Source organism: Lotus japonicus, chromosome 3 (assembly GCF_012489685.1).
Source record: "Lotus japonicus ecotype B-129 chromosome 3, LjGifu_v1.2".
In the NCBI taxonomy this organism is placed as follows: Eukaryota; Viridiplantae; Streptophyta; class Magnoliopsida; order Fabales; family Fabaceae; genus Lotus; species Lotus japonicus.
The window spans coordinates 94,570,953-94,592,522 of record NC_080043.1 but is presented as its reverse complement, the minus strand read 5'-3'; the positions used below and the strand labels follow the sequence as shown (position 1 = coordinate 94,592,522).

Genomic DNA, 21,570 nt, shown 5'->3' with positions numbered 1-21,570 from the left:
GCCTATTTAATACATATATAAAGATATAAAAGTTTTAACTAAGTTCATGAGAGTTTACAGTTGAGATTATTCAGGTCCTTGGAGACATATTTGGTGTCTTTTTATATAAGACCTTCTATTGAATTTAAAAAAAATTCATATATACGCTTGCATTTATCAAACTTTTGTAATTTCAAAATTTTGATAATTTAGTAATTAATTTATTCAGAGCTTCCTAATACATTCATTTACTATGAAGATCAATATTGACGCTGGTTGGACAGGAAACGACGGGTTGGGTATGGCAATGGTGATACGGGATCATGAGGGAACGTGTATGTATGCTGAGACAGCCTTGCTTGAGAACCGATTAGAACCGACACTGGCGGAAGCAACAGCTCTTAGGTGGGCGCTTAATCGTGCTCAGGCTTTGAAGTTGGACACTATAATTTTTGAATCTGATGCTTTGACTGTAGTTAATAACTTTAATAGTGGCCAGGGCAGAGCTGGAACCAATTCTACAAGACTGTCGGATGATTGCAACACAATTTGCTGTTTTTAGACTTCAACATGTAAAAAGGGATGCCAATAAAGTAGCTCATAATCTAGCTTCAATAGCGGCAGAGTATCCTAGCCATTGTTGGTGGGATAATTTTCCTTCTCAAATTCAAGCTGCGCTTTTAGCAGATGTATTTTCAGTTATCATTTAATGAAGTTGCATTTTCCATCAAAAAAAAATGTAAAAAATTGTATAAACTTTTTAAAGCACCTTAATTGCCTTATTTAAGAAATGAGGGAGTATTAAACTTAATTTTATCTAACTCGAAAGAAGCATGTGGCCTCCAGCTAGGTACCAATGCTAATTTGATAAGGAGCTAGTTCCTATTCTAAACTATAAAAAAAAAAGATAGAACGGAAAAATTTTAATCAATTTTTTCTTGTTACCATTTCATAATGAAAGTATAGTAACTATTTACTTAAGGAATGAAATGTGACCTTACATGTGACATCATCTTAGGAAATAAAATATTCTAAATCATAAAATATAATAAAATACTAGAATTATTAAACTAATATTCATAAAATAGCAATATAATGAAACTGAATATTTCTGGCCCAATTATTAGAAGCACAATTCTTTCGCATACGAGTTGTTTGTGGGTGTGATACAGTATTGTGTTATATCAATTAAAATTTATCATATAGGATTACAACCTTATTCCCTTTTTTTTTGTCAAACATGTATTTTTTTTTTCTCCTGTAACCTTTGATAAATATGTATTTTCTAATGTGACATAATTTCATTGGCTAGCAATGCAATCCTATCTAAATTGACCCCAAAAAAGAAATTAATGGCAACAAAATAAATTTTGGAAAGGGTGTTAGTCCAGTCCATACACTTTTTTGTTATTGACTCTCATTTTAACATCTGGGCCTTTGGCCCACTTTCGTTGGTTGAATGAAATTTCTTAGTGTTGACAAAAAAAAAAGGAAAGGTGTTACTTTTTGCATTCCCATTTTCTCTAATCTCACATCATCCAGGATATATGCTTATTTTTCTACAAGTAAATTTATTTTTCGAAATTATGGCAATTTGAAAAATAACTTAATTAAACACTTACGACAATAATTACTTATGTTATAAAACAAGTTTTAAAATGTTCTTTTAAATGGGACTCTATAGGCTATGTTTGGATTGATGGAATATAATGGAGCGGAACGGAGTGGAACATAACGGAGTGGAACGGAACGGAATAAAATTCACTTGCCATTGTTTGGACATTTTATGATGGAGCGGAGCACATTTACCGCCTTCTTGTTTGGATAGTGGACGGAGTGAAACAAATTAAAAATTATTTTACCCTTATTACAATTCAAGTAATTACATAATTCAGTTGTTTTCATTTTGTCAAAATGAATCCACACTTGAATTTCCACATAAGAGGAATTAACAAAAATTCCTTGTTAAGTTCACGAAAAAAATACTGCACCTGGCAAATGATATAGCATATCTAGCCTCACAAAATTCTTCCCACTCTTCTTGGTTATCGTCTTTTTCAATGCCTCTCTTAGCCATTGATAAAATTTTAAGCGTGCTTAACAAAAAACTTCATCTGATTCATATGCCTCTTTCTTCTCCTCTTCCCAACTCAAAATAGCATATCATCTTCGTCTACAATCTCTTCCCACTCTTCTTTAGATTCATATGCCTCTTGATTTGGAATATTGGTTAATTATATGTAATCAATTAATCAATTTAAATGCTACTCCAGAAGCAAAGCTCAGGAACGAGCAACAAGCCACAACACGGGAGTTAGTGGGAAGAAATCTGGACGTGGGAGGGGTAAATTGGAATTTCATAATATTAATGATAAATCAGTTTTTGTTCCACTCCATTCCATCCAATTTTGGGGGGAAGAAAAGTGAGGGAAAGCAATGGTTTATGAGGGGATCAGGTCCATTGGTTTCCATCCCATTCCATCCACTTTTACATAATCCAAACAATGGATCCTTTCCTCCCTCCCCTCCATCCCACTCCATTCCACCCCCTTCCCCCAATCCAAACAAAGCCATAGTGGTGCATAAAGAAAAAAATGCTAGTCCAAAAAGCAACACCCTCTAGAAAAGTGCTGAGGTTTATAAAAAGGTTGTAGATGAGCATGCACAATTACAACTGACCTAATCACTAAATATGTAGATTAATTTACACGAAGTTTTTCTAACTTAAATTGAGGTGCCTTGTTCAACCTCACTTGAATAGTGGATGATATAGTTTAAAAAACAAATTACAATTGATCGCTGAATAATTTAAAAATTCCAAATTGACGATGAATTTCACAAACATAATCTCTATACGATCGAGTTTGTCTTTCTTTCACTATCAATAATACGTAAGGGACATAAAAGTTTTATTTTGCATAGTTAAAGAGGCAAGTCACAAGATACCTCATATGTAAAGTCGATAGCGAATTTAGAATTTTTCAAGATAAAAGGAATTCACAACTTGATTTCTGGAAAAACATAGTTCATTCTCTTCATTCTGTTTCATTGTCATTTTCGATTTCATTATCAAACGTTATCTTAATTATATAAACTTAATTTATATAATTAATTAACTCTAAAACGAACAGCTGGTATCCAGCTAGGTACCTTTGCTAATTCTTTCTCAGATGTTTATTAGGTGAGCAAAGTTGTCTCTGCCTCATCCACATTCCTTCCTTCTTCGAATGTCTTTCATTGGATTTTACCATTCTTAGAAGTACTACAATTAAATTCCAACCATATATAAATTCATGTTTCGGTCAATAAATTTCTTAACTAACCATCAACCTGTATATTTCCTTAATTGTAGTAATTAATGCATGTTATGCTTTCATTTTCCCCCCTCAATGGTTGCTTTTCGTGCCCAAATACCGCGTTCTTAAATGCAACTAGTGTGAGGGAGATTGGAAATTCTAGTCACCTTAAATTGCTTCTTTATCAAGCAATACCATAGCACCCACCTTTCAAGGACAATCAAGTTAAGTAAGTGAATTCTCTAATTAATGTTCCAACCGAATTCTCAAACAGTTCACACAAACTATGTCGCGTATCCGTGTAAATATAGTATTCTTTCACATGGAATTTTTGTTTTGAGAGCAAGTATCATCTCCGATATCAGATCTCATATCAGTGACTAAACTTCATATTGGGGATACTTGTACGATAAACAGTTGATCACAAAATGTGCTCTACTTCCATAAGCAATGATCAATACTGACCTCATAGTTAAGAGACAAAACAAACTTAACTCTCATACCACAATTTTCAACCAGAGTTACGTTGGCAATATTGCTACGGTTGTTTAGTTGGGGCTTCTAATTTTTTACAAGTTGCAGATAAAAACAAGGGTTAAACATCATATTAGTCCCTGTCTTTGTGTCGCCGTCTGATCTAGGTCCCTCGCCGGAAAAATTATTGTGAATGGTCCTCATGTTTGAAATATTTTTGGAGCGGATCCTCGCCGGATGTCAGAGCTCCGGCGAGTGCTTAAATAGCATGCTGACTGGGTTTAATGAGGTGACGTGGATTATAAAAAAAATTAAAAAAAAAAAATTACATGTCAGTTTTATTAATCTAATTAACTAAAATTAAACATAATTAATTAACAAATTCATTTCCTTCCCAGATTAATTTCAATTCCACAAATTAACCCCAAATTCTCAATTATCCCTACCAATTTAGGGTTCATATCTAAGTTCTTCTCCATCCCCTAACTCAGAATCATTTTCCAGAATATCATCATCATCTTCTACCATCCACCTGCAACCTCACTCACGGCCTCACCCACCCTCACCCTCACCCTCACCCTCACCCACCTGCAACCTCACCCTCACCCTCACCCTCACCCTCACCCTCACCCTCAAACCTCACCCGCACCCACACCCCCTCAACCCCAACCCCCACCCACCTGCAATCGGAACCACCCCAACCCCACCTGCAATCGGAACCAAACCAAAACCCCAACCCCCAACCGAAATCCCCCCAATCTAAGTTTGGATCTGAGTTTATGAGAGAAGGAGAAGATGAAAAGCATGGAAGCAAAACCCAGAAGAACCCAGACCAAACAACCGCTTGGTGTTGCTGTGAAATGTGAATCGAAGGCCGAGAAAGAGGTTGAGGGCTCTGTCGTGCGAAGTGGAAGAGGAGAGGTTGAGGGCTCTCTCATTTTGATTCGTTTGGACTCACCAAGGTACCCGTTCGCACCCATGGTTTGCGATTTTCCCCATCTGCACAGGTTCTGCATATCTTGTTTGGATGCTGGGAAAGTGCAGAAGACAAATTTGATGGCTTTGATTGTGTCAGTGCAGGGAATTGCTATAACTGAATTAGATTCACCAAGGACCATGAAATAGATGAATCAATAACAAGTTTTAATTTGGGATTTCATTCACCAGCACAAATTGAATGGGGTTTAGCCTATCGGCAATTAGAAAGAATTTTTTTGTCCTTTTGTTCCATGTTTCACAATAGCAAGTATGAAGAAGAATGAAAGATGATGTTTTGACAGAATTAAAATAGGTATTAGGAGAATTGGGGTTTTTAATTTTTTACTTAATAAGTTTAATTTTAATTAATTAATTTGGGGTAATTTGGGTTTTTTTAATTTTTTAAATTTTATGATGTGTAATTTATTTTTTATTTTTTTTGTTTAAAAATCCACATAAGCATTTTGATCCCAGTCAGCATGTCATTTAAGCATTCACCGGAGCTCCGACCTCCGGCGAGGATCCGCTCCAAAAATATTTCAAACATGAGGACCATTTACAATAATTTTTCCGGCGAGGGACCTAGATCAGACGGCGACACAAAGACAGGGACTAATATGATGTTTAACCCTAAAAACAATCATGTACTTATGGCAGGCAGCATAATTTTCTTGCTCGTTAAGTTGGTTGAGTGCATGTAAGTATGTGGGCGTTTGCCATGGGTACTCACATAATGCATTAATTATGAGCATCTCTGCTTCCTGGTTTACAAGTGTTAGTATTAATTCTCACCTTCAGAAAAAAAATAAGGTGTTTAGATGTTACTTTTATAATTATTTTTGTTTTTCCTCATAGTTAAATTTAATTTTGATATACGCCATCTAATTTTTGTGATTTTGATCCATAGTTTTACTAAAAACTTGGGTTTTGATTCTCATTACTAATTAATATGTCATGGTTAACTCGTGTCTAGTGATGTGATCAACCAATGGTCATATCATTATTGTCTGGTATCTAGAGTAATTTTATTTTATGTGGCCTACGGCAAAACAAACTGATGCACCAACGGTAAAACAAATTTAAGAATGTAAACAGCCATTCATTATATTAACTAAAACCAATCAGTTCTCAAACTGTTACACAACATAGCATTTAAATACAATTAAACTATATTAAAACCGGTTTAAGAAAGCACATAAAGTAACGGTAAGAGTTAAAGTGAATATTAAAAATATAATAATGCTTGGATAACTGATAAATAAAATTATTAGTAATTAAAATTTTAAAATATTATTAAAAAAATATACAACATATCTATATCACCATTAATTTAACAATGAGATTTTTTTTATACTTCAGAAAATTAAAACTACTAACAACGAGATATTAACCGTGCAGAAGGAAACTAAAATTATCCGTAAAAGCAATGACTTAAAACCATAAAATTTAGATTTGATTCTAACTCCGATATCAATTATGAGATAAAGTGATAAATCCTAACTTATATATGAATCAGACAAAGGAACCATTTGTCTATGATTATTTTATGAAATAATATATTTTTTAAAAGTTACTGATGTAATTAAGTTTTTCTGAAGTGTTTGTCTTTACTTTTGATAAGAATTAGAAATTGAAAAAAAAGGTAAAATATGATTATTTACAAAAGCTATTTCTTATAGCTCATTTACTTTTACAATTTTATGTTCAAAAAAAAAACTTTTACAATTTTATTTCTATTTTTTAATCCAAACATATTTATGACAAGTACTTTTATGTCCTATAATATAATTTTTTTTTTAATTTGAAAAAGGAACTTCTACATTTTAACTTTAGTTTTTTCGAAAGTTTCTTGATAAAAAACCACTTTTTCACGCAAGCTCATAATTATTTTTATTTTAAGCGTTCACAAACAATCTCAATTCGATTGTATAATAATTCACTAATTTTATAAGTGTCCCCACTAAATGGCCAATTTTTATTTTAAATTAGATAACGGTTGACATTAATAATTAATTTTCTCACTACGAGTGATTCCACTAAGCGATAAAGGGTCATGATATGCAATTCATTCCGATGAGCGTGGATCGAACTCTTAACCTCATAATTAAGGGACGAAATGAGTTAACCGCTATGTCACACCTTATAACACTGATAGTTACTAATTAAATCAATTTATTTGACAACTCAATCACCAAAAAGGTCATCTGCAAGTGTTAACCATTATTTCCCACTAAAATATTCAATTCATATAATTAAATAAAAAGGAACAACCAACTGACCAAGAGCAGGTGGTAGCCATTCATCATGCATGTTATCATGTAAAAGCTTGAGACATTAGAACTGTTTCTCACTTAGGTAATCTGCCACATCCACTTCTCAGGCCATGATACCAAATTGTCACACCTTTGGCATAGTCCTATTTGACACACAAACCCACCCTATACTTAAAACCCTATTCAATTCCCACAAATTTCCACAAGTAAACTTCCCCAAATTGAAACTATAAATCCATTCCTCCTATACAGTTCAAATGCAAGTGGTGCAAGCAGAGAATCAATCACACACAATTGCAAACATTTCAGCTCACCAAATTAAAACTGCCAAGAAACACATGCTAGTACAACACTCCAAATATCATGCACACATAACCAACACCACCAACATTATTATTATTATAATTACCCTCTCAAACTAACCAAAACTCACACATTTCCACATTTTTTCTCTATCATTCTACCACCATGAGTACCAAACTAAGCAATCTCAAATTCTGTTCCTTCAGCCTCTCCCTCCTTCAAGACATTCAAATGTTGGAGATTCTAATTGCTGTCACGGTCTTCATAATCATTCATTCTCTCAGGCAAAAGAAGCATCATGGCCTACCCATTTGGCCTGTTCTTGGAATGTTACCTTCTCTTCTCACAGGACTTAGAACAAACACCTATGGATGGCTCACTGATGTGCTCACCAGGCAGAACATGACATTCACTTTCAAAGGGCCTTGGTTTAGCAGCCTCCAATGTGTCATCACCTCGGATCCACGCAACCTCGAGCACGTTCTCAAGACCAATTTCGCTGTCTACCCTAAAGGAGAATACTTCAGGAACACCCTCCAAGACCTCCTTGGAAATGGTATCTTCAATGTGGATGATGAGGCATGGCAGAAGCAAAGAAAAACAGCAAGCATTGAGTTTCATTCAGCAAAATTCAGAAAACTAACAACTGAGTCCTTGTTTGAGCTTGTCCACTCTAGGCTCTTACCAGTGTTGGAGGAATCTGTTACAAAATGTGTTCAAATAGACCTCCAAGATGTGCTTTTGAGGCTGACATTTGATAATGTGTGCATGATCGCGTTCGGCGTTGATCCAGGCTGTTTGAGTCTAGGATTGCCTCTGATACCATTTGCAAGAGCCTTCGAGGACGCAACGGAAGCCTCGCTGCTTCGATTCATCACCCCCACTTGTATATGGAAGACCATGAGGTTCCTCAACTTGGGTTTGGAGAGGAAGCTGATGAGATCAATAAAGAGGGTTGATGAATTTGCTGTTGATGTTATTCATACCAGAAAAAAGGAGCTTTCTTTGGAATTTGATGATGAGAAGAAGCAGAAATCAGATTTGTTAACTGTGTTTATGAAGATGAAGGATGAGAATGGAAAACCATACTCAGATAGGTTCTTGAGGGATATTTGTGTGAACTTCATCTTAGCTGGGAGGGACACTTCTTCAGTGGCTTTGAGTTGGTTTTTCTGGTTGCTTGATGAAAATCCTGACGTGGAGGAGAAGATACTAGAAGAAATATGCAGGGTAGTGAAGCAGAGAAAAGACATGACCAAGAATGAATTTGGAAATTCCTTGACATTTAAGCCAGAGGAGATTAAAAAGATGGATTATTTGCATGCTGCTTTATCAGAATCTCTGAGATTATACCCTTCTGTGCCTGTGGATCACAAGGAGGTAACTTTTCATTTTTTTGTCACACTCATCATTCCTTTTCCATTTTGATTGAAGAGTTCATTGAGAATATGCTACTGTTTTATTCTTGTTTCCCTTTGTTAATTGGATTTCTTCTCTACACTGCAAATTCATTTTACAAATTTAAGAATTCTGTGAATTTCTTTTTAAATTACAGATATGTAGATTATCTTTCTCCAATAAATTAACACAGGTTTTTAAAAATCATCCAAACAGTATAATTATTCTTTAGTCAACCTTTTAATTTGCTTACCTAACAAACAACTCTTTCCCAGACTCACTTGTTATATAAATAAGGCACAGGTGAACAGCGATAAACTACTCATAATAAAGGAAATTGTCAAAGTTGTTGAATCCCGACATAGACTTATGACTTAACTTTGACCTACTGGTCTAATTTCATTGGAAAACATCAATCTAGCAAATATGTCAAAATCCACATTGGTTAATTAGTAAAAAAAATCGCTTAATTCAATGTTGAATGCAGATAGAGACTCAGAAAGTGGATGGAATGGAATCATAATCATTTTCATGTGTAAACTTCACATGACGTTACCATGTTCACATTTTGTGTCTTTTTCTATGTACTTAATAAATGAGTGAGACTCTCTAAATATTTATGAAGAAAGAGATAGACATAAGTATTAATAAGTGGCATGAGAGGTTCTTAATTCATGGTGAATACGAGTAACTGGAATTTAAATTACCTTTAGTCAGAGAATTCCTAAATCTACGCAATCAAGAGATTTGAGTCGTTCAACCAAAGATCAGATTACTCAAACAATAAGTTTATCTCCGCCCTCGAATCTTGACGAATTATATAGCCAACTGATCTTAATTGAATGGTTCAGATTTCTTAACGTGAATGTAAGAATGCCCTTACCGCAAGGAACCCAAATCCATGTAATTGTGAATAATAGATGTTCAATTATGATTACTTTCAGGTAGTTGAAGATGATACTTTCCCAGATGGAACAGTGCTAAAGAAAGGAACAAAACTGATATATGCAATCTATGCAATGGGGAGAATGGAAAGCATATGGGGCAAAGACTGCAACGAGTTCAAGCCAGAAAGATGGTTAAGAGATGGTCACTTCATGAGTGAGTCTGCCTACAAATTCACTGCCTTCAATGGTGGACCTCGGCTATGTTTAGGCAAAGATTTTGCATACTATCAGATGAAATATGTTGCAGCCAGCATCATATTCCGCTACCGTGTGAAGGTGGCAGAGAACCACCCTGTGGCGCCAAAGCTTGCCTTGACCATGTACCTAAAGCATGGACTGAAAGTTACCCTCTGCCCAAGGGATGCTGCAGAGATTCAAAAGCACTTTTGAGATTGGTTAAAGTGAGTTAGTAATAGTAGTGATGACTAATAGTAATAATGGTCACTTTATTTTTATTCTTTTGAAGTGTTTTGGTTCATGGTTTGGACTTTGGAACATAAAGATCCTTATTGGTAAGTACAGAGTGATTAAGATACAGGATTTGAGTATAGTCCTTGGAAGTTAAGCCTAAATAATGATGTCCATGTTAAACTGTTGGTTGTGCTGTTGAATGGATATCTTGGCATGGGATTGCCTATAAATTCATGTTAGATTCTTGCTGAACTAGTGGTTGTCTTGATTTAAAATAACGTCTTACTTTTTTAACTGCTTATTAGGGGATACATAATTGCTTTATTTAGACTTATAACTCTTTCGATGTTGGTATATTTTTTTCCTTGAGGGATGTCGCCACTCCTTTAGAAAATGATTGTAGGTTCCTCTAATAAATGTCTTCTTATATTACAGAAATCTAGCTTGTTTACCACTTGACCAACACATTGTTGGTAAAAAAAAACTCTTAAAGCTTAGTATTAATTTAAGAATTAAGATCCCTTCATTTACTACAGTATAAAGAAAATTAGTTGATGCAGGTCATGTGGCTCCACAATTTTATCACAAATCCTTGAATTCAGTTCCTCTGATCTGAGATCTAAGTTTATGAGATGTTGACTTCATATTTTGACCATTAAACTCTTATTGGACTATTCTCCCTTTAGTCTTGTTGGTTTTTAGTTTATTTTGGGCGTGAGCCCTCCTTAATTCCAAAAAGAGAAACTTTCACTTTCAAATATTAAAATCACACTAGCTCTGATGTAATTCAAAAAATGGTAGTCAATGCATGACTATAAGAAAGAAAAGCAACAAAACTTCAATACAGCACTAAAGGCTCAAAATATCCCCTCTCAAAATTTAACGATGAAGTGGTAACAATTAATATCAGATGACTTACTATAAACTATCAGTAGCTTTTCAAAGCTAATAAGCAATTCTGGTTAAAGAAAAGCAAAAGCAAACAAGCCGGTAAGGCTTAATTATCTTTACATGGAAAATTTGAATTTATTTTTACAATATTTTATGTAAAGCGTAAGCAAATTAGTGGGATAAGGATTTCGTTATGGTTGTGGTAAGCAAATTGTATATAGTAACAATCAAGAAAATCACTTTTTATAAGAGCATATGTTTTTTTTTTGAAAGATGCATCTTAAGTCATTTGCTACCTACAAGTTTTTTTACCATGTTGTCACATAATTTATTTTAGATAAATTACTCAAAATAACTTGATTATAATTTAAAATTGATTATTTTCCAATTCTGAATATGAAAAAAAAAACTAATTATAACATCTTAATTAAAACAAGCACTACTAAATGCTATATTTCAAGTGTAAATATGCATAGTGATGAGAACAAGTACTTATTAGCTTAAACCATTCCATTCATCATAGAACTCTTTCACAAACTCCTCCATGAACTTGTGCCTTCTCTCAGCCCTCCTCTGTCCAGCCTGAAATAAGTAGTTTAAATTCAGACTCCTTGACTGACTTAACTCGTATATAATTCTTGACATGACGTGTTTGGTTCTGCAGTTAGAAACCGGACAATCACTTTTGGGAAGAAGCTACAATGTGTAGCTTCTCGAGTTTCTGAGCTTTGGGTTGTGTGCCACCACAAATCCAAACTTGTTACTGTTACACATGCTTTTGTAGTTTAAGCATGCAGCAGATAAACTTTCTAAGATGAAAACAGCAAACTTGGGTGTTTCTTGAGTAAAATTGATAAGGTCTGCAAAAATAGTAAAACAGTTGTACCTTGGTTTTCATCATATCTTTGAGCTTGAGAAGCTTCTCATGAAAATGATTTATCGTAGTTTGTTCCTCTTTGTTCATGTATTGCTCCTTCGATAAATCAGATCTTGGAGGAATGGCAGGATTATGCAGCATCCTCTTCCTACTCCCCCCAAAGGTGAAGCAGCGCGCAATTCCTGATATGAAAGCACAGAGTAAGAGGTTTTGCATTTATACTTTAATATCCCAGTCACAGGATCAGCTTTAGAATTTAAGTACAGCACATTCAAGAAGCCTTTTCAAAATTCATGCCGTCCTTTGAAAAAGCGCCAATTCCATAAAATACCTATAGCACCAATAGCATCAAGCCTGTCAGCATCTTGCACAACTCCAAATTCTGGAAACCATTCATTATTTGCTTTTCCTGTCACCTCCTCTTTGAAACCTGAACATTGGAAGCAGCATTTAATTTAGTAGTTTCCAATGAATAAGCATGAAAAAAGTTACATACAAAATGGCAGGAGCAAGCTCTTTTCAAGAGCACACGAGGAATTCAAAGAGGCCCAACTTTTGGAAGGAATTATGTACATCCTATTTGCAGCTAGGAAAATGAAACAAATAGAATGCAATTTAGGGGTCAACAAACTCAAACTCTTACTATTTGGAATTTTTGGACAATGACAATCCCATTGAATGAAGTGTTTGAAAAGCTCTTGAAAGATAGTTATACAAGTCCAAAAGCCTCTGAGTTTTAGGTATCCAGAGTATCAACAAATTTGACATATCTTTATGCACCCTAATTATTGCCCTTTCCCTTAGAAAGTACCAACTTAACAGGCACAAACTAGTGGTAACATAGATTCCCACAAACTCACCCATTCCTCTGACGATCTTTAAAATTTTTGACTTCATGTTCTCCTCCACTCCCTCTTCCTCGAGAAAATTCTCAACAATTTTCTCCTCAGATGGATCCCTAAATGACAAAGCACTAGCTCATATAAGGAAAAGAAAAGAAAAATGCAAAAAACAACAACCACCAAAGCCTAAACAAAAGAATTTAAGATGGAAAGACTCAAACTCAGGTTCCATACTACACAAACAACACATGAGCATCATGCCGCCACATTTATTTTTTCGGGACTTGATCACATATGCGCTGAATGTTTATAATACTTACTAACCTCAGGTATTTGTAGTCACCTGCAGATAGATACCAACAACAACAAGAGTAGTTTTATTAGCATACTGCAATTCTATGTTAGACACACACACATACAAGCAAGCATGCATGCTTCATTCATAGGTAATAAACATAGCTGATAGTTGATTACCTATATCATGAAGCAGCGCAGCAAGCTCAACCTGAAATGGGAAAAAAAGAGCAAGTGTGAATATAGAAACGAGACAAGGACTAGAGACATGACATGTTTGGTTTTACTATTTGACCAACTAACTTGTGCTAAAGAGAGTGCTAGCTCGTTTGGAAATGATTCTACAATCGATTCTAAACCCAAAACCTACTCGTAAATTATTCTACAACAACTGATTCTAAAGCAAAAACTAATTCTACGAATAAGCTCATTAGCATGTTAGAATCAACTTCTCTTTTATCAAAATCAATTCTAAAATCCACATAAGGTTGATTATTGCTTGAGAACCAATTGTATAAGTTTCCAAAGATGTACTATGCTATATAACTGATTATGATGAAAAATAAGCTGAAACAAACATGCTATAAAGTTGAGCAACCCTGTGTTGAATTCATTGTAAGTGATGAAATCAAAGATGCAGCGAATAGAGAAGGAGGTTGAAGGTTAGGTTACGATTTCCAATGATTGAGGATGAGAAGAGAGTCCTTCTTCGGTGGCAAGGGAGAGAGCAAGGTCTCGAACTCTCCACACATGCGCGGCGTCGTGAGAAGCGTCGTTGCCTCCCATGGCCTTCACCACCAGCGCCTCCGCTTTCTTCACCCTCTTCTCTCTCAACTCGCTCTCCATACTCGCTCTTTCTCTCCACCGCAAGTTCGCAACCACACCTCACTGTAATCGCAGTATATATAGCACTATACCCTCTCCACAAAATTACATTTTGATTTTTGCCCAGTAAATGGAAGGGAGGAAAAGGTGAAAAGGTAAAACGAAATAGGCTAAAGACTTTCCTGCATGATATTGATATTGTGGAGGAGACACAGAGTGCCTTTGTCCCCGGGAGATTAATCACTGACAACGCCATAATCGCACACGAGTGCTTCCACTACATGAGGAGAAGAACAAGAGGCACGAAAGGCTTCATGGCCCTCAAGACGGATATGTCCAAGGCGTATGATAGGGTGGAGTGGCCCTTCCTGAAAAGCACCCTTGAATCTATGGGTTTCAATGAAAAGTGGACCTCACTAATCATGATTTGTGTCTCCTCTGTTTCTTTTCAGATTCTACTTAATGGTCAGCCTTGTAGACGTTTCACTCCGGAGAGAGGACTCCGTCAAGGGGACCCTCTCTCCCCTTATCTCTTCATCTTATGCGTAGAGGTCCTATCTGCAATGATCAAAGCAAAAGTAGAAGATGGTTGTCTTCATGGTATAAAGATCACACCAAGAGCTCCGAGTGTGTCACACCTGTTCTTCGCTGATGATAGCATCTTACTAGCTAGAGCAACAGTGGAGGAAGCCCAATCTCTTCATGGAATCCTAACGGATTATGAGACCTTCTCAGGCCAGAGAATCAACCTTGACAAATGTGAACTTTCCCTCAGCCGAAATGTGCCTAGTGTCTGTGCAATTGAGCTTCAATGCTTGCTTGGTGTGAAGGCAGTGGAAAGACATGAGAAGTACCTGGGTTTGCCCACCATTGTGGGCAGGTCAAAAACCCAAGTCTTCAACTTTGTCCGGGAGAGAATCTGGAAGAAACATAAGGGATGGAAAGAAAAAGCGCTCTCAAGAGCGGGACGTGAGGTGCTCATCAAGTCCATAGCACAAGCAATCCCAACCTATGTTATGGGACTCTTTCTTCTACCAGCCACACTTTGCAGCCAATTGGAAATCATGGTGAACAAGTTCTATTGGGGAGGAAGCTCGGATTCAAACAAGATGAACTGGATAAAATGGGACACACTAGCTACTCCAAAAAAGCTAGGTGGCCTTGGGTTCAGATCTTTCAACAGCTTCAATAAGGCCTTACTTGCTAAACAATGGTGGAGACTGCTAAGGAGAGACAATTCCCTAGTAGCACAGGTCCTCAAGACCAGGTATTATCCAAAGTGTGAGGCCTTAACAGCAAACAGAGGCACCAATTCCAGTTACCTATGGAAGAGCATCCACTCTGTGAAAGAGGTGATTAAAGAGGGAAGCATCTGGAAGGTAGGAAATGGAGAGAGCATAAACATGTGGACTGACAAGTGGATTCCAACATCCTACAGCGGCATGATCACATCCAGAAAGCCAAGCCTGTGCAAACTTGAAAAAGTAAGCGAGTTAATTTGGCCTGAAACCCGCACTTAGAACATTGGCAGAATTAATAGGGTGTTCTCAAGGTATGATGCAGCAAAAATTATCCAAATCCCTCTGACCTCATTCCAAGTCTGTGACACTCTAATGTGGAAAGACAACAGAAATGGCCAATACAGTGTCAAGTCGGGATATAAGCAGCTGAGATGTTTGCAAAACACACAACAGATGATTGGGCCCTCAAACTCTAACAGCTCTAAATTGTGGCAGAAATCTGGGCGATGGGTGCCTTACCAAGATGCAATGAATTGGTCTGGAGGGCTTGCAAAGATGTGCTCCCTGTTAGATCAAATCTGATTAGAAGGGGTGTCAATATCGACCCAATATGCCCCTGCTGCGGGGAAGAAGAAGAGACCACGATCCATGCCCTCCTGAAATGTGAAGTAGTTCGCATAATCTGGTTTGCTTCTCATCTTAGCATACATATCCCAAACGATGCCCCAGGAAATTTTCTCAACTGGCTAGAATGTACTCTGGAGCACCCTAAAGAGGATACCATAGCAGAAGTTTTTAATCTGATTTAGGCCATTTGGTGTAGATGAAATGCATGGACCTTTGAGGAGCAACACTGGGACATTGATAAAACTCTAGCAAAGGTCGTGAGTATCAGTGCAAGAAAATCTACCCAAACCCCCCCTGAACAAACAAAGCCGGAGCCACCTAAATGGAAGGCCCCACCTCGCGGTTTCTACAAGCTAAATGTGGACGCTGCAATCAGAAGAAACCTGGGCACGGGATTAGGAACCATTATCAGAAATGATTTAGGTGAAACCATGGCTGCAGCAACCTGGTTGATCGAGGAATTCGAAGACCCAGCTCTTGCCGAGGCGGTTGGAATCAGATGGGCTCTCAAATGGTCAATGGACATTGGTTTCGATCGGGTCTTGGTGGAAACAGATTCCCTACTTTTTGTCAAGAAATGGGGGAACATTGACCAAGGGATCTCCTACTTTGATGATGTTGTCAGAGAATGTTTATACATTTCCTCTGGTTTTAGTTTATGTACTGTCTCCCATGTGAAAAGGGATTGTAATGTTGTAGCAGATTTTCTTTCCAACTTAGCTTTCACTATGCCTGAAAATTGTTGGTTAGAAGAGGACCCTCCGGGGGCCTCAATTTTGATCTTTGCTGATGTACTTTCTGCAGCCTCTGCTGCCCATGTTTGAAATAGACAGTACTTAAACTTCAAAAAAGAGAGGATGTGTTGAGTGGAAAACTGAGGAGAGAAACGACGTGGTGGTTGAGGCTGGCGGCGAGTGCGGTTGCCGGAGAAGCTGATGAGTTGCGGTGCCATTAGCATTGTGATAAGCAAGTGTTTCTTACTCGAACATGTTTCTTTTTAGGCCTAAAACATTCCTTGCTAACAAGGACTGAATATAGTGGTGTCACACTGCATCATCCAATTATAACAAGACAATCTATGGATCTGATGAATTTCAAGGAGGATCTGACATAAGTAATTGAAATAAACATATTTAACCGTAAGAAATAAATTAATTTTAGTTTAAATTAAAACATAAACTCATTTATAATTTTTAAAAAACATTATGCAATTTAATTGAAAGAAAACATATCTCATTATTTACATCATATTCTATTATTATTCAATCTCATCAAATACAAGTTATGATAAAAGTCTATCAAGCTCATATTTTATTTCGGAGCTCTGATCTTTAGCAACAAGGCTCAACCTTGTGTGGGATCTCGACACACATCAATAACGTGTTATGTCGATTGTCTAGAGGCGGTGGGTGTCCTAAACACAGTTGCATATGTGCATTATTTCTTGCATGTGGATGAGTAGTGATCTATCAGAGAGCTACTAGCTCAGCCATGACAAGTGTCTCTCAACCATACGCGTAGGGAGAATAATATGGTGACAGATGCGCTGGCCAAGATGGTGTCGCGAGATGGAGGGGGCTTAAAATTAAAACACGGAGGCTTCCTCTCTCTCAAATTGTTCCACTTCTTTGTCAAGATGCACTTAGTGTAGTTTCGCTTATTTTTCATTATAACAAAAAACCTCATATTTAATTACCATTATTAAATTCTTTTATTCTACCTCATCTTATTTTATCCCGATATCAAAACGAGCTCTAAAAGTTTTTTCTTTCTTTTCCATTGTAAAAAAATTTAACAAATCATTAATTAATTAATTAAAATGAGAAAAATAAACAACATATAATAAGAGAATGTCGATGAAGCATTACAAAAGAATAATGTTACTCACACACCTCTTTTTTTAGGTGTGTGAGGTGGAATGATGAGAGAGATAGGAAGAAAAAAAAAAGTAAGGGAGAGAAAGTATGAGATGTGATAGATGGTAAGAGGAGAGAGATAGAAACAAAAAGAGGTGGAAATGAAGTGTTTTAAAAATGAGGTGTGTATATATCTTTATTACAAAAACAAAAACCTGGCTTGGGTGTTATATTAAGCTGAGTCAACAACCCAAGCCCTAATCCAATAAAAAAGGTGAAAAATCCCCAATCTGAGTATCACTGTGAGACAGCCATAGCCATGAGAGGCATTCTCCGAAGCACGAAGCTAATCGGGAACCAGTTCCTCCATGGAAGGAGAACTGAATTCACACAATGGACTGCAAATCGATCCTACGGCCTGATCCCAATGGTGATTGAGCACTCTTCCCGAGGCGAACGAGCCTACGACATCTTCTCTCGCCTTCTCAAGGAGCGCATCATCTGCATCAACGGACCCATCTCCGACGACACCGCTCATGTCGTCGTCGCTCAGCTCCTCTTCCTCGAATCCGAAAACCCTTCCAAACCTATCAACATGTATCTCAATTCTCCTGGTGGCGCCGTCACTGCAGGTCCCATCTGAATCCCGTTGATTTTAGGTTTATCTGATTCTGTATTCTCTATCAAAATCTCATTTTTCGACGCCCCATTTTGTGACATCTCAGCAAAACGTTCATTACCAATGCTCTGATTTGTAAATGCTACCCCTTTTATTATCTGATAACTTTTGAATTAGTTAATTATCATCTGGCAGTTAGTTTGTTGATAAGTTAGTTATTGTTAATCTTGCTAATTCTGTTAGTTAGCCTATTGTTACATTGAACAAGAGAATATATATGCTCATTTTCCATAATTTATTATCTCAACATGGTATCAGAGCCTATCGTAGATTCATTTATGGGGCCACCTTTAAATGAGCCAACCGCCGATGTCTAGTTCTGCAAACTACAACTATGAGCGGGAGGGGATGTGTTCAGGTCCCAACTCTTACATTGACTAGAGATATAATCGAAATAGGTTTATAAAACATGGTTTTTAATATGGACAAAGCTTAGATGCAGTTCCATATATGCATGTCCGTTGTCTAATTACAACATGGCGCGTGGGTTGGAAATGAGAAGTTAAGGAAAGTTATCACATTAGTTAGATAGATATTAAGATAGTGGGTAACATCACACCCTGTATGCAAGTTTTGTCCTTTTAATATTTGTAGGTGTTTATCTTTGGATACTTTAATCATTAGGGTTTGATTTATGACAGAATATTATGCACAGGAAAACAAAATTGGGTTGTTGGTGTTGTGATATGGTGTTTTGTGCTGAGACTTGCACTGGTGTGATTTTTGTTATGTGCAGGGCTTGCAATTTATGATACTATGCAGTACATTCGGTCTCCAATCAATACGATCTGTTTAGGCCAAGCTGCGTCCATGGGTTCTCTCCTATTGGCTGCGGGTGCCAAGGGTCAGAGGCGTTCCCTTCCCAATGCTTCTATCATGATTCACCAGCCCTCTGGGGGTTATAGTGGCCAGGCAAAGGATATCGCCATTCATACTAAGCAGATTGTTCGGGTTTGGGATTTGCTGAATGATTTGTACGCCAAGCACACGGGCCAGTCGATTGAGCTGATTCAGAAGAATATGGACAGGGATTATTTCATGACTCCAGAAGAGGCGAAGGAGTTTGGGCTTATTGATGAGGTTATTGATCAGAGACCAATGACTTTGGTATCTGATGCCGTTGGTAATGAAGGCAAAGATAAAGGTTCGAATTAGAACTGGAGGGTAAGATTTCTTTGAGGAATTCTTGCTGTATTTAAATACCATGCTTGTCACTTTAGGTATAAGTTGCAGTTGATATTACTTTATCAATTGGACATAATCTTTGTCAATTTTGGTTGTTAGATTTGATCATTGAACTTCAGTCTTGTGCTCAATTCGGTTTCATTGGCATATTTTTTTGTCACACTGATTTTGAACTTTTAAGTGGCATTCTCTAGACGTTGCTAATTATCCACAATAATCTGAGGTAATTGTTTCAGTGAGGGTATGTGATAGTATAATTGATTGCTAATTTATGTGACTGAAGAGTGAAGCTTTGATTTCTTTGGAGTTTCAAGTTTCAACACATGCTACTCTGTTATGTATTGATATATTTCTGCTGTGTCACTATTTCTTCAAATAAAAATTTAGCATACTGATAGATCCTATGACTAGGAGGAATTAAGAAGAAGGGAATCATCGCAAGAGATTAAGAAGAAAGATTTGATAATCAAATGTATTCAACTCAATCGTCAAAGCTCATAAATGGATTCTGTTTTGTAGATGCTTTAAAAGCAAATCCTTAAATTTTATGGTCATGGTAACGTTAAACATGATATCCATTCATGATAACTTGACAAGGTTTACACGTTTTTATTGTGATTCCTAAAACCTAATACTTTTGAGTTACATGTGAATCAGGGTTTCTAAAGTTACACGTTACCTTTTATATTGGACTGGCATTTGTGTAGGCTAGGGTAAGTAAATAGGAACTTAAGTAAGGGTCAAGTTGCTCTTCACTCACTTACTCTCTCTCTCTGTCTGATGAAATTGTTAAACCTTTGCGAGTGGACAATGTAATTCTTTTTTTGGGTGATAGATTTGAAGCTAGTTTCAAACTAATAAGAAGGACATGAAGCAAATGAAGTAGTAGAAATGTTTTGATGTTGAAGAATGATCTTCCGCTGAATTAGGTACTCTCGATCATGCTCGCATGATATTAAAATTGATCCCGTTCCTATTATATCATAACAATGGTTTTAGAAAAACTACCTTGAGTAGCTTATCAGAAAAATCTATCAAAACTGATTTTAATTAGTGTAAACAAACCCAAAACAACTTGTGTTTTTCTTAAATTTTTTTAAAAATAATCTATTTTTTAGATGGCTAAAAATTATTATTTTTTAGTCTGAAACAAATGCACTTATGTTTTTCTTAAAAATATCTGTCCCTCCCCATGAGCTGGAGGTCTTACCAATAAGAGCGACAAGTTACATACTTATGATTTATGAAGGCCATGTTAATTAAATAAGAATCTTACTTTCTATGTTGTTCTCCATGAAATATCCGTGTTTCAATATTCGAAACCAGTTCAATGTAAAGCATGTCACTGATTATGAAAAACCTTTTAATGCTAGAAGATGAAAAATTGCACACTTTAATGATCAGTTTTTTAGATCAAACAAGTTTTAAAGATAATATCTTACATTTGTACTTAATCAACATCTCAAGTCTACTGCCCACTTCCTATATTATTTGAAATTCAAGCATGATTCACAAAAAAAAAAAAGTTTCAAAGCACACCGAGTGAAAGCACAACTTAATAGCCAACCCCATGGACCAATGGAGCCCCAATGCCTTAGCTGTCACCAGCAAGGAAGTAGGGAAAGGAAGCGACGCAGTCGCGACCAGCACCTCCCCCTCAAAATCACGGGTCACCATGCAAAAGCTAGCAACACAAGCCTCCTTAAGCTTGACAAAAAAAAAACCTCCTTAATCGAGGCATCAAAATTCAGTTATGAAACCCTCGAACCGGACGTTGTCACACCGTGATTTGAATTGTGTTTGGCCTCTCCCTAGTCGCGCAAGCCATCGGCGCTGCCTGTAGAGGAATTGCTCGTCGCACCATATGCTGAACAGCGTAGGAGACACTACTGAAAACAGCACAGGTGCAACCCTTTCACAACGCAAACACTAAGGACTGAACCTCGACAACACACCTGGCATCGTCATCCCGCAACACGAGTTGTATAAACTCCAAGAAGGAAAATAACTGGTCAACCCGAAAAGGACATGGTGAGACAAACCATAACCTGAAAGAATTAATTTATGTCGTGTATTTAATTTTTCTTGTTCCAGTCTTCTAGATGAATGTATCCATCACCGAATATACTCGCATTAAACAGGAAATGATTAACCATGAAACATGCTCCGTTTTCTCGGTCGGTCGATGATTGAA

At 36.8% G+C, this 21,570-nt stretch overlaps 3 protein-coding genes across 4 annotated transcripts; 2 read left to right on the top strand and 1 right to left on the bottom strand.

Moving 5' to 3' along the window:
* Positions 1–7,072: 7,072 nt before the first annotated feature.
* Positions 7,073–10,311, top strand: LOC130747684 (cytochrome P450 86B1). Its single transcript, XM_057600691.1, has 2 exons — positions 7,073–8,683; positions 9,646–10,311. Exons 1-2 carry the CDS (start codon positions 7,469–7,471, stop codon positions 10,036–10,038), a joined length of 1,608 nt encoding a protein of 535 aa, XP_057456674.1. The 5' UTR covers positions 7,073–7,468; the 3' UTR covers positions 10,039–10,311.
* Positions 10,312–11,277: 966 nt separating this feature from the next.
* Positions 11,278–14,102, bottom strand: LOC130747685 (uncharacterized). 2 transcript variants are annotated; one of them, XM_057600692.1, is made up of 7 exons: positions 13,636–14,095; positions 13,144–13,174; positions 12,994–13,012; positions 12,688–12,785; positions 12,159–12,257; positions 11,837–12,009; positions 11,278–11,532 (listed from the first exon to the last, which is right to left on the bottom strand). In XM_057600692.1, the coding sequence occupies exons 1-7, from the start codon at positions 13,807–13,809 to the stop codon at positions 11,446–11,448; spliced, it is 681 nt and encodes a 226-aa protein (XP_057456675.1). In that variant the 5' UTR covers positions 13,810–14,095; the 3' UTR covers positions 11,278–11,445. The 2 variants fall into 2 exon arrangements, with proteins under 2 accessions (XP_057456675.1, XP_057456676.1); XM_057600693.1 differs by lacking the exons at positions 12,688–12,785; positions 12,994–13,012 and having other exon boundaries at positions 13,636–14,102.
* Positions 14,103–17,759: 3,657 nt separating this feature from the next.
* LOC130747683 (ATP-dependent Clp protease proteolytic subunit 2, mitochondrial) lies at positions 17,760–19,536 on the top strand. Its single transcript, XM_057600690.1, has 2 exons — positions 17,760–18,144; positions 18,928–19,536. The coding sequence occupies exons 1-2, from the start codon at positions 17,832–17,834 to the stop codon at positions 19,344–19,346; spliced, it is 732 nt and encodes a 243-aa protein (XP_057456673.1). The 5' UTR covers positions 17,760–17,831; the 3' UTR covers positions 19,347–19,536.
* The last annotated feature ends 2,034 nt before the right edge of the window (positions 19,537–21,570 follow it).